General features: G+C 39.8%; 1 protein-coding gene across 1 annotated transcript in view; it reads right to left on the reverse strand.

Annotated features, from left to right (window-relative positions):
* Positions 1-11598, reverse strand: part of LOC145418683 (uncharacterized) — a 176142-nt gene extending 164544 nt beyond the window's left edge. Inside the window, exons 1-2 of the mRNA XM_080287023.1 lie at positions 11529-11598; positions 3876-4028 (exon numbers count right to left, since the gene is read on the reverse strand). Of these exons, the coding sequence (XP_080143149.1) occupies positions 3876-4028; positions 11529-11598 (223 nt within the window). The remainder of the gene's footprint in view (positions 1-3875; positions 4029-11528) is intronic.
* Positions 11599-13284: the final 1686 nt, after the last annotated feature.

Raw genomic sequence — 13284 nt, forward strand, 5'->3', positions numbered from 1 at the left:
TACTCAGATACACTAACCTACTTACGCCCACACTTGTTGTTTACTTACTTACAGTTATACTTACTCTGAACCTACTTACTTACTCTGATATACTAGCATACTTACTGATATACTTACCTACTTACACTGATATACTAACCAACTTACTCACTCTGATGTACTTACCTACTTACCCTGATATACTAACCTACTTACTTACATAGTGATATACTAACATACACCCAGGCTTACTTACTGTTACACACTAATTTACTTACACACTGGTCTACTTACACCAGTACACTCACTGACTTACTCGAATGCTTGTCTGTCTACTTACCAGAGGGCCTACTTACCCTAGTACACTAATCCACTTTGAAACCTACTCACAATACTTACCAATCTATTTATGCTTACTATTGTATCGACGCTAGGCTGTTCTTCATTCTCAGTAATTCCATGTAGACCCACTTACATATATTGTATTTAACTGTATTTCCCTTACCAACTAATCTACTTCACCATCATCATCATCATCATCATCATCATAATCATAGTCATCATCATCATCATCTTCATCATTAAAACCACCACAATCACCACTACCATCATCATCACCATCATCGTTATCATCATCGTCATCACCATCATCATCACCATCATCATTCTCAACAGGACGAAAGCCTCTCATTTTTCTCCATTCTGATCAAATAACTGTTAGCCTGTTCCATCCAATCCCAGCAAATCTCCGCATCTCATCTCTCCATCTTGTTCTCTGTCTGCCTCTTCCTCTCACTCCATCTCTCCATCTTGTTCTCTGTCTGCCTCCTCTTCTCACTCCATCTCTCCATCTTGTTCTCTGTCTGCCTCCTCTTCTCACTCCATCTCTCCTTATCATCCTCTGTCTGCCTTTTCCTCTCACTCCATCTCTGGGCTGCCACTCAGGTACCCTGGTTGTTCCTCTGTTTTCTGTTCTACGAGGGATTTAACCTGCCCACATCCATTCATGCTTTTGGCCTGTACTGATTATATCCTCTACTTTCCTCTATTCCCTTATCCAGGAAGCTCCCCTTTTATCTTTCTATGTGACACCTTTATCTCTCCATGTGACACTTTGCCTCTTCATGTGACACCTTTATCTCTCCATGTGGCACTTCACCTCTTCATGTGACACCTTTATCTCTCCACGTGAGACCATCATCTTCCCATGTGACACCTAAATCTTTCTATGCGACACCTTTATCTCTTCATGTGACACCTTTATCTTTATGTGACACCTTTATCTCTCTATGTGACACCTTTGTCTCTCCATGTGGTCCTTAATATAATCCTCTCCATTTCTGTCTTACCACTCCTAAATTAATTCTCTCTCCTTAACCAAAATGAAAAATGAAAAAGTATTCAAGCTGAGTACGTTAAAATCTCGAATGACTGTAGTAAGAGACGAAATTGTAAAGTTTAAATACTTTACCTAAGAGGTATATAAAGGTAAATGTGTTACCTTTACTCCTTCATGATTTATTAAAGCTTTTTATTGGGGTATTTTGATTCTCATTCCTCTTTTTCCTTGTCATCATCATCATCATCGTCATCATCATCATCATCATCATTCCTCTTCTTCTTCTTCTACTTCTTCTTCTTCTTCTTCTTCATCATCATCATCATCATCATCATCATTATTATTATTATTATTATTATTATTAATTTTATTATTATTATTATTATGATTATTATGATTGTTTATGGTTTATTAAAGCTTTTTATTGGAATATTATGTTCTCATTCTTCTTTTTCTTCGTAATCATCGTCATCATCATCATCATCATCATCATTCTTCTTCTTCATCATCATTCATCTTCTTCTTCATCATCATTCATCTTCTTCTTCATCATCCTCATCCTCATCATCAGTAATATTATTTTATCATTATTATTAATATTATGATTATTATTCATCCAGCCATCATCCAATCCTGTCACCCCATGAGGTACGCAGGAGCCCTGCGCTAGGCAAGTTGGTCCTGACATTTAAGATAAGAGTGACCAGCCTCACTCATCCCTGAGTGGCATTACGTGAGCAATAAAACCATATAAACCTTCACCGGCTCAATCCGATTGGAGCGCAATAATTACTCACTAAACCATCAGACGCCATAATTTGGTTATTTGGTTACAACCCATCGTAGTAAATGATTTCCTAGTGTACAGGAAACCATTTGGCTTGTCACTCAGTGTAGAGTCAACCACAGGCAGAAGGAAGAGGAAAGAATGAAGGGCAGAAAGACAGAAGAGGAAGTGTAAAGTCTCTCGTAGGCAGAAGAAAGAGGAAAGAATGAAGGAAAGACAGAAGAGGAAAGATGCAAGAGAGGAAAGGGCAGACACCCAAAGCAGCGCTATATCGAGTGAGTGAATGGTGAGCGCCCTCACCTACCATTATTATTATGAATATTATTATTATAACAGGTAGTAGTAGGAGCAGTAGTAGTAGTAGTAGTAGTAGTAGTAGCAGTAGCAGTAGTAGTTGTAGTAGTAGAAACAGCAGCAGTAGTAGTAGTAATAGTAGTAGTACTATTGGTACTAGTACCAACAGCAGTATTAACAGTAGCAGTATTACCATTATTATAATAATTATAATAATAATAATAATAATAATAATAAATAATAATGATAATAATAATAATAATAATAAAATAATAATAATAATAATAATAATAATAATAATATTATTATTATTATTATTATTATTATTATTATTATTATCATCATCATCATCATTGATAGCATCACTATTATTACCTTCATCACATCGCCTTCGATAACCAATCCTTGTCTTAAAATAAAAATTACGATTCTAATAATCAAATCTAGACCACTTCACCATTTTTTTTTTTATATAATGAATGGAGGAAGGAAAAACAAATGAAAAAAAAAAAAAGTCCATGTGCCTAAAGGCATCCTCCATTCATAAAATATTTATAACAATTGGATTTATAATCGAGAGGATTAAATGTATGTGGGAAGCAACTCCCACGAAGTGAATTCCATAAAGTAGTAGTTCTGGGGATAAATGAATTTTGATAAGCAGAGGTTCTGCATTGTTAGGGAGAGAGTGTGAGTTCATGGGCGCTCCCAGCTGCCCGAGTATTTCGGGAGAAAATGTGAAGGGGAGGCACAATTGAAGCCAGTTCGTTAGAGCACTTACGGTAAAAATATCGGTAAAATAGTGCTAAAGAAGCAACATCTCTACGTACTGATAAAGGAGGATGGTTCTGCGTTATGGCAGGATTATTGATTAATCTAATGTCCCGAGAGGCATATAACAAAAGCAAATTTAAGCCCCCTGCTCCTTCACGCATTTTTAATGTTTTTCAGTGACCTACAAACTTGAAGTGAGCGTGGTTAATTAAACTCATAACTCAGAAAAGGAAAGAAAGGAGAGAGAGAGGGGAGGGGGGAAAGAGAAAGAAAAACTGAGAAAAGAGAAAAAGTGTGAGGAAGCTTCTTTTTCTGTGAGAAAATGTAGACAGAAGGGGGGTAGTGAATGGATATGAAACATCTTGTGGTAATGAGGGAGAGAGAGAAAGAGAGAGAGAGAGAGAGAGAGAGAGAGAGAGAGAGAGAGAGAGAGAGAGAGAGAGAGAGAGAGAGAGAAAGAGAGAGAGAGAGAGAGAGAGAGAATCCAGTGTGAAATTAGAGCTAGCTTACTCCATCACCATTAATTTCATAGACGGTCAGAGAGAGAGAGAGAGAGAATCCAGTGTGTGAGAAATTAGAGCTAGCTTACACTCTCACCATTAATATCGTAGACGGTCACCGATTTAGAGAGAGAGAGAGAGAGAGAGAGAGAGAGAGAGAGAATCCCTTGTGTGAGAAATTAGAGCTAGCTTCCACTCTCACCATTAATATCGTAGACGGTCACCGATTCACAGCCCAAGTCGCAGGATCCGGACTCGATCTGCTCCTCAGTGAAGTTGGCGTCCATGCAGCCGTCTATCCTCGAGCTGTTGCTTCGAGGAGAGTAGCTGCAGAGGAAACACTCCACGCTGAAGCCTGGAATGGCAGGAAAGGGAGAAAAATCAGGTAGGAAAACTGGGTAGGAAAACTGAGAAGGAAATTAGGGAAAATTTGATGGCGATGATTATTTGGGCCAAACTGCTGCAGAAGAAACACTCCACGCTGAGGCCTGGAGGGGGAGGAAAATTGGGAAAATCAGGTAAGAAATTTGGGTAGGAAATCAGGAAAATATGGTAAGAAAATTGGGTAGGAAATCAGAAAAATATGGTAAGAAAATTTGGGTAGGAAATCAGGAAAATATGGTAAGCAAATTGGGTAGGAAATCAGGAAAATATGGCAAGAAAATTGGGTAGGAAATCATGAAAATATGGTAAGAAAACTGGGGTAGGACATCAGGAAAAATGTGGTGATGGTGATGATGATGGTTAGAGGAGAGTAGCTGCAGAGAAAACACTCCACGCTGAAGCCTGGAGGGGTAGGAAAATGGGGCAGGAAAATTAGGAAAGGTGGTGATGACGATGATGATGATTCGAGGAAAGTAGCTGCAAAGGAAACCCTCCATGCTGAGGCCTGAGGAGGAGGAAAATGTGGTAAAAATGTTGGGTAAGAAAATTGGGTAGGATATCAGGTAAAATGTGGTAGTGGTGATGATGATGATGATGATGATGAACTGACGCTTCATCTCACACTGGCGCACATCACACACACACACACACACACACACACACACACACACACACACACACACGACCATCAAGTGATCCTGACCGACCCGGTGAATTACACACACACACACACAATTCCCCCTCCCAACACACAAAATCCCCCCCCACACACAGTCCCCCCACACACAGTCCCCCCCACACACGCAATTCCCCACTCCCACCCCACACTCCCCCATCCCCCACATCCCCCTCCCTATCCGCCATCCCCATCTCACACAATATAAAAACTGCCTTCGTCTAAACAGCAGTCTCACCCCTTGCCCAGATAATCACAAGGCTCAGTTTAAACGCAAATAGCTGCTCGAGAAAGCCGGGTCCTTTACCTCGTTGCAAAGGACAAAGACAGGATTTAAGCACCTGCAGAGAAAAGGAGATTCCGCCTTCTGCAACACAGGCAAGGCTCTGCAACACTGGCAAGGCTCTGCAACACACGCCCAGGTTGCACAGGTTTATTTCACCTTAGACCTTGGGGATTAAAAGTGAAAGTTAGAAAAACTAAGAATCACAGAATTTTAGATGCACACAGTAATAAACACCTTGATTTACTTCATGGCGTGTCTGGTACTGGAGTGGGAGCCTTCTCGCGGTGGCACCCATATGACAATAGCTCTTTCACACTAACCTGGCCCAGATTTTCGTCCTATCGTAGCTTATTTCAAGAAGGTCAGTGGTTGGAAAAGACAGCACTACAACTTTATATCCTCTCCACGACGCATCTTCGTGACTATCATCATAATCTAGTGTAAATATGGTATTACAATTTGGAATTTTAGATGGAGAGATGGCAATTTTAGACCAATTTAGAGTAAAACGAGTATAGTTGGCTCTGCTGCTTGGTTACAGAAACATACCTCAACTCCACCTCTATGCTCACTGAAAGGAGAATGGTGGACTGCAAAAGGAGAGGAACTTAAGGCTGCAGTCCACCGGGTTCATGTTCAGATAAGCCTGGGATTACAGCTACGGTACTACTGCTGCATGGATTTTGGGATTACTGTATACACGCAGAGTTAAGAATATTCTAATATGTTTAGAATAATTAACCTCCATAAACAAGGCGGCGCGTCTCCTTGGTTACAATTTCTTGCTGTTGTCAGATAATGAAAGCCTCGTAGGAAAGAAAGAACTAATGAAACCTATATATAGTTCGGTGATTCACTGGGACTGGATGGAACAGACGGACAGTGGAAAAAAAAAAAAATGGGAGAGGCCTTTGTTCTGCATTAGACAGACTCAGCCTGATGATGATGATGATGATAATGATGACGCTCATATTTTCCAGGGCTACTAAAAGACGATTTTCGAAGTAATTGTGCAGAGGAGTTTTAATGGATCATTCTACGGCTGTGTGTGTGTGTGTGTGTGTGTGTGTGTGTGTGTGTGTGTTTGTAAATGACAGGCAATACTGTGTGTACGCCCTTTGTGTGTGCATGTTTAAAGGGACTTAATACCGTGTGTGTGTGTGTGTGTGTGTATTTTTGTATGTACAGTACGTGTGCGTCTGCGTCAGTGTGTGTGTGTGTGTGTGTGTGTGTGTGTGTGTGTGTGTATTTATGTATATGTATGTATGTGTATTTGTGTATGTAAGTGTACGACTGCGTCAGTGTGTAAGTGTGTGTGTGCTCGCTTGTCTCTGTGTGCGTGTGCTGAGGCAAAATGCAGATTAGTTATGAGTTGCAAATGTCAATCATCCGCTTCAGTTCTTTGCAACGCGGGATCAAAAGCAAGAAGGCAAACTATTAAGTCACTGAATATATTTGGCTGCTTGATTATGTGACGTGGTGTGTGTGTCGAGAGAGAGGGAGAAAAAAAGTGAGTCGTCCTTCTATTAATTTCGGTTATAAAGAAAATGTGATATAAAGGGGCTGACTGAGAGAGAGAGAGAGAGAGAGAGAGAGAGAGAGAGAGAGAGAGAGTCTTGCATTGAACATGGTTGGGATTTAATATTAATACAAGGTCTTTAGTTCTCTAATTACCAAAGTTTTAGAACAGAGAGAGAGAGAGAGAGAGAGAGAGAGAGAGAGACTTTATCTTGCTTTGAACGTGGTCTGGCTTTAATATTAATAGGAAGACTTTTGTTCTGTAATTACGAAAGTTTTAGAACTGAGAGAGAGAGAGAGAGAGAGAGAGAGAGAGAGAGAGAGAGAGAGAGAGAGAGAATTCTAATTAATGCCATTATAGTCCAAAGAAACCTATTGTACTGTTAAGCCTTTGACATTGCAGTAAATTATAATAAAAGAAAGAAAAAATGTCGATTCACCCACCACTCAGTTACTAGAGAGAGAGAGAGAGAGAGAGAGATGCCACCTCTAGAACCAGGGAACTGTTTTGGAACATAGCGCAAAATATGTCACAGAAAAGACTGAAAGTTAAAAAAAAAAAAAAAAAAATCCTGACAAATGAAAGGACATACAGACATAAACAGATTAATTATTTTTAGAAGCAAGGCTGATCAATGTGACACGAAAAATATTATTTTCAAAAAACAAGAAAATAAATAGCCAATATACCAGCGTTTGGGGACTGCTAGTATGAATGACTTACGTTGGAAATGTATGAATGTAATAAACTAAGTCGGTTGTAAAAGAGTTGAGGAATATGGAGATGGTAAATGAATTAAAGCAAAAAAAAAAAAAAAAAGTAATTTGTCTTGAATATGAAGATAGTAAATGTATCAATGCAGTAAAATAAGTCACATGTAAAAAAGTGTTGAGGAATAATGAAGATAGTACCGGTATGTGATGATGAAGGCAGGATGGGACAAACAAGGATGGTATTTTCGTGTGGTTTTGAAGCATACTTAACAATTCTTCCTCACCGGTTTATTTCTGAATCTGCTCCGTTACTACAGTCTTGTGTTATTCAAGCATATCGCCATTATAAAGAGACGTAAGAAGCTAAAGGGAATATAAATGGACGAGAATACTGATCTTAGTCTTCTCATGGTCGCGCCTTCTCTAGTAACCTATTCCAGCTAAAGCCAGTTTCATTCAATTGAGAGAGAGAGAGAGAGAGAGAGAGAGAGAGAGAGAGAGAGAGAGAGAGAGAGACTATCTTTACTCCTACTCCATTACCCCCAGACTCTTTGGGATTCGAATCTGTGCCCGGAACACCTTGGGCTGGTGCATGATTGATGACTACAACGTGGTGACTTGCTCTCTCTCTCTCTCTCTCTCTCTCTCTCCTGCGTCCAAGAACCAGGCTAATGGTAGGAACGTGGCCTGGTCTTGTTTTTGTTCGGATTTTGTTGTTATTGTTGTTGTTAATGTTACTGGAGAACTTTGGGAAATAACACTCAAGTACTTACTAATAATAAAATCTGCTTTCGGGGGTATGCTTTGCTGGTCCTACCACCACCTAACCCCCACCCCCTTCCTTCCACCACCCCAGCCCACCACACCCCTCCCTACCCTACCATACCCTAACCCACCCCACCCAACCCAACCCAACCCCACCCCAACCCAGCCCACACCATCCCACCCCACCCCACCCCATCCTAACTCACTCTACCCCACCCTACCACACCCTACCCAACCCAGCCCAACCCAGCCCAACCCCACCCCACCCCACCCCACCCCGACACTTTCATGCTTGTAATAATATCAAGGCTTCAAAACACCCTCACCTGTGTGGGGCTCTAACCACCTGGGCATTGTGCTTCCAAAAGATGTGTGGCCGTCGCGTAATTATGACTTTTTTCCTGTCACACACACACACACACACACACACACACACACACACACACACACACACACACACACACACACACACACCTATGATCTTCAGTTTTTTAAACACAGTGTGTCCATGCATCTCGAAATGTACGGAGTTTGAATTTGTCTATCTGGTTAATTTGTTTTTATTTCCTTCTTGGAGGGAACAGTCTTGCGGGCTTCTGGCCTTTGGTTCCTTCTTCCACTAAAAAAATCTGGAATAAATTAGCTCTCTAGTTATTATTATTATTATTATTATTATTATTATTATTATTATTTGGAGAGGGAGGAACCTTCCAGGCAGGCCTTTAGTTCCTTCTTCCTTGCATTAAAAAAAAAAAAAAAAGTCTGGAATACCTGACCTCCAAATCGATAAATTCTAAAATCAACAAGAAGCGGTACCAAGGTACAGCAAACCCGTCCCCGGCAGTCATTTTAGTGCTGACGTATAAACACCACGATATCAGTTAAAGATGTCACGTATCAGATTTGGAGTAAATTGGGGGAAATTGACGATTTGATGCCCATTTGAAATTGTAGGCCCGACCCTCCTAACATTGACCCCCCTACCGGTAACTGGGGGGGGTGACCCCCCTGATGTAATGAGGCATGTAATAAGATTCAAATTTGAAAGACACGCTTTTAGGTTTTGGTTTCATGTCGATATGACGAATTTGAAAGGAGTTATGGAGAAAAAAACTATTTTTTTTTTTCATAGTTTTACATTCTTTGGCCCTACAGCCTGGACCTCGGCCCAATTTGGTCCAAAATTTAATCAGGTGATCAGAAGGTCATAGCCCATCATCCCTGTAATTTTGTTAGGACTCCATATTATAATTACAAATCATAATAGATAAATAGATAAATAGATAGACAGAGAGACAGATAGAAGCAGGAAGTCAGATGATGAGAAGGTATTGTGTCTGCGAGAATCAAGCAATGCTAAACATGCTTACACACTCTTAACTCAAGGAATGCTTTATAGGCACACGACAGTGCCTCGTGAACATACACACACATACACACATACTCACACACAGGGTTCTAGAACTTTCCAACCACAGTGTAACACACGTGACACGACCCCTGCTACACCAGAATTTAAGAAGCAGAGTCAGAAGGAGACAGGCCATAGAATCGGCAGGTAGTAGGGAGAAAGGCTTAGCAACTTGGAAGAGAGAGAGAGAGAGAGAGAGAGAGAGAGACAGGGAGGTAGCTAGCGGGACTCTACTTATACTTCACTCGTGTGTGAGAGACTTTGGTAATATTCCGAGACAAATAAAAATAGTCCCATACTATTCTTTACCTCTCCTGTCATTGCATGACAAAAAGGGAACCAAGATTTTCTACATACAAAACTACTCAAGTATAACAACCGCTCGTCCACAAGTCTAATATATATATATATATATATATATATATATATATATATATATATATATATATATATATATATATATATATAAAACTAATTTACAAAACTTCTCTACAAGTAACTACAAAGTCTTTTTTATGACAATTTTAGTCAAAATCGCACCAATAGTTTTCGCGTAAAGTTGTTAACAGACAGACAGACAGACAGACATACAAACAAACAAACAGACAAACTGAGTGAAAACAATACCTGTCCCTGAGCCCCTCCGGGGCGGGGACGGGAAATGAAAATCGCCTACATGAAGAAAAAAATATTACAAATTATTAAATACGCCACCAAACACAAGGAAAAAAATAAAAATCATTCTAATCAATATGAATATTTTTGAGCTTCCATGATTTTTTTTGACGTTTTTGAGGCAGTAAAAGAAAACTGTTTAATCGTGCTGTATATATATATATATATATATATATATATATATATATATATATATATATATATATATATATATATATATATATATATTATATATATATATATATATATATATATATATATATATATTTATATATATATATATATATATATATATATATATATATATATATTTATATATATATATATATATATATATATATATATATATATATATATATATATATATATTTTAAGATTTTGATATCGGTAATAAGGTCCATACAGGGGGATAAATTCTTTGGGAAATTTAGAGGTGTGAAAACTGGTGGAAAGAGAGAGAGAGAGAGAGAAGCCTACGATTTTCCTTTTTATTTTTTTTACTTACTCGGCTTTAGTTGCAGTGCCAGTGTGACCAGCAGGGTAGAAAGGGCCGTCCACATCCACCGACCCGCCATCACAGCCTGTCCGAAGAAGACGAAGAAAAAAGAAATGTAATATCCTCTTCTCTAAACAGAGTGAGTGAAAGCAAAAAATAAAAAAAATCGATGGAGGAAATTTAAGGAACAATTGTACCTGTTAGATGTGGTTAGCCTGCATCCCATATCTTTGCTCTGTGTGTGTGTGTGTGTGTGTGCGTGTGTGTGTGCGTGTGCGTGTGTGTGTGTGTGCGTGTGTGTGTGTGTGTGTGTGTGTGTGTGTGTGTGTGTGTGTGTGTGTGTGTTTAGACCTACATTGCTGAGGTGGGTTCGATCCCCAGACAGGTGAGGCTGTTTTGCGTCTTGATATATGACAAAAATGAAAGTGTCGGGGTGGGGTGGGGAGGCATGAGGATGGGGTGGGGTGGTGTGGAGTGGGATGGGGTGGGGTGGGGTGGGGTGGGGTGGGGTAGAGTAGGGTAGGGTAGGGTAGGGTAGGGAAGAGTTGGGTGGGGTAGGGTAGGGTAGGGTGTTGTAGGGTGGGGTGGGGTGGGATAGGGTTCAGTGGTGTAGGGTAATGTAGGGTGGGGTGGGGTGGGGTGGGGTGAGGTTGGGATGGGATGGTGGGCGGTAGGGGATGGGGAGGAGATGGAGGTAGGACCAGCAAAGCATATCTCTTGAAAATAGTTATTGTTATTAAGACGACTGTTATTTCCCAAAGTTCTTCAATAACAACAACAACATCAACAAAATCCAGAACAAAAACAAGACCAGTTAACGTTCCTCCCATTATCCTGGTTCTTGGACGCAGGTAAGAGAGAGAGAGAGAGAGAGAGAGAGACCTTGGAATTCTTTCTTTTCATATTTTCTATTTTTCTTTTTTTACTTACCCGGCGTTAGTAGCAGTGCCAGTGTGACCAGCAGGGTAGAAAGGGCCGCCCACAGCCACCGACCCGCCATCACAGCCTGTCCGAAGAAGACGAAGATATAAGAAATGTAATGTCCTCTTCTAAAACCAGCGTGAGCGAAAGAAAAAAATCGATGGAGAGAGAGAGAGAGAGAGAGAGTAGCTCTTCATACTTTGCTAAGGAGATGTACTGTACAAGACACTGGCCTGTCTTCTCGTCAGTTAAGAAGCCTCCCTAACATCTTTTTCTTTGCGATTTATATTTGGATACCGCTGGTTATTAATATCCTTATGTACAACATTTATGCGGAGTGTGGCGATATTAGAATGATTTATGTAACATACAGGAGAGGACAGTCAGGGGTATGAACAAGTGCCTGAGAGACTATAATCCACTTCAAAGAAAAAACTGATGAATCACTGTATTGTGCTAGTGCAACCCAGTCAGTTATATGGAGAACAGCTAATCAGGCTTGTACAGTTGTTTTGGGCATGCTGGTACTGTTGTTGTTATTGTTGCTACTCTCCCACATTTGTCTTTCAGTCTAACAATAAACTTAAATGATCATGATGTTTATACTGTATAATTGTAGTGGCCGTCCATTACAAAAGCCATCTCTTTGAACATCTACATTTGTTTCTCTAAATATTTTGATACTGGTTTTCTCCTATATACTCTCTTTTTATTTTTATTCTACTTCATAATCTAAATATTTCTAACAGTCGCTTATGTAGTTCATTAATATTTTGGTGGTCAGCATGTAATTATGCAAACACATTTATTTAGAGTTACAACTGTTTTGTAAAAATCTAAATATATAATAATTTTCATCAATAATATAAAATCCTAATCAAATCATATGATGATCAGTAACATACAGTGGAACAGTAGCAAGGTGAGGATCTTTGGTACTGGTGACCAGCAAATCTACTATTCCTGCTGATATCTGTGTTGGCTTACTTATAAACTGGTTCAGCCCAAAGGATTGACAAATGGATTCAACCCGACGGAGTCTGTCAATGCCACATGTATTAAAATCACCAGTAAATATGATGGACGTAATATTGGAGCGACTCATATCATTTGTCCAAACTGACATTCGACCTTAAAGATGACCTTGAAGGAAATTTCACGGGTCAAATAAGACATCATATTTAGACGCACTGTACATGACTTCCTATAGAAGTTTATTACAACCCGTAAACCTGTTAACGTAATGGAGATATAAAGGATTTAAAGATTCCAAAATAGAAAATTGGTCATAACTCGGCCATCTTGGACTTTATCAAAATTTCGAAAAGACGGGCATCAACCTCCTGTATGGTCCTACAATTACACAAATATGAGAAAAGTCCAGCAAATGGTCTCTGAGATGCAGCGTGGAACGGACGTATGGACGAAAGGACGGACCGAGATGACCTGGCCTAAGGTTCCACTTCATGACAAATGATGTGGAATAACAAAATAAATCGCTTGTGAAGAGGTGTTAGGGAGCTTCCTTAACCGTCCGGAATATGGTACACAGTCGAGGTCAAAATTAACTTCAAAATCCCACGACTCTCTCTTTCTCTCTCTCTCTCTCTCTCTCTCTCTCTCTGGCTCCTATGACTCACTCTCAGTTGAATAAAATCGTCTGGTTTTAGCGGAGGGAAAAGAATGCGAGAGTTGTGCCTACAAGAGAGGGGTAAACGAAATTCAGTGCCCGTAAAATGCTGGCCATTCCTGTCGCCTGACGTGG

Source organism: Coenobita brevimanus, chromosome 116 (assembly GCF_032717465.1).
Source record: "Coenobita brevimanus isolate Jiangsu-jjx chromosome 116, ASM3271746v2, whole genome shotgun sequence".
Taxonomy (NCBI): Eukaryota; Metazoa; Arthropoda; class Malacostraca; order Decapoda; family Coenobitidae; genus Coenobita; species Coenobita brevimanus.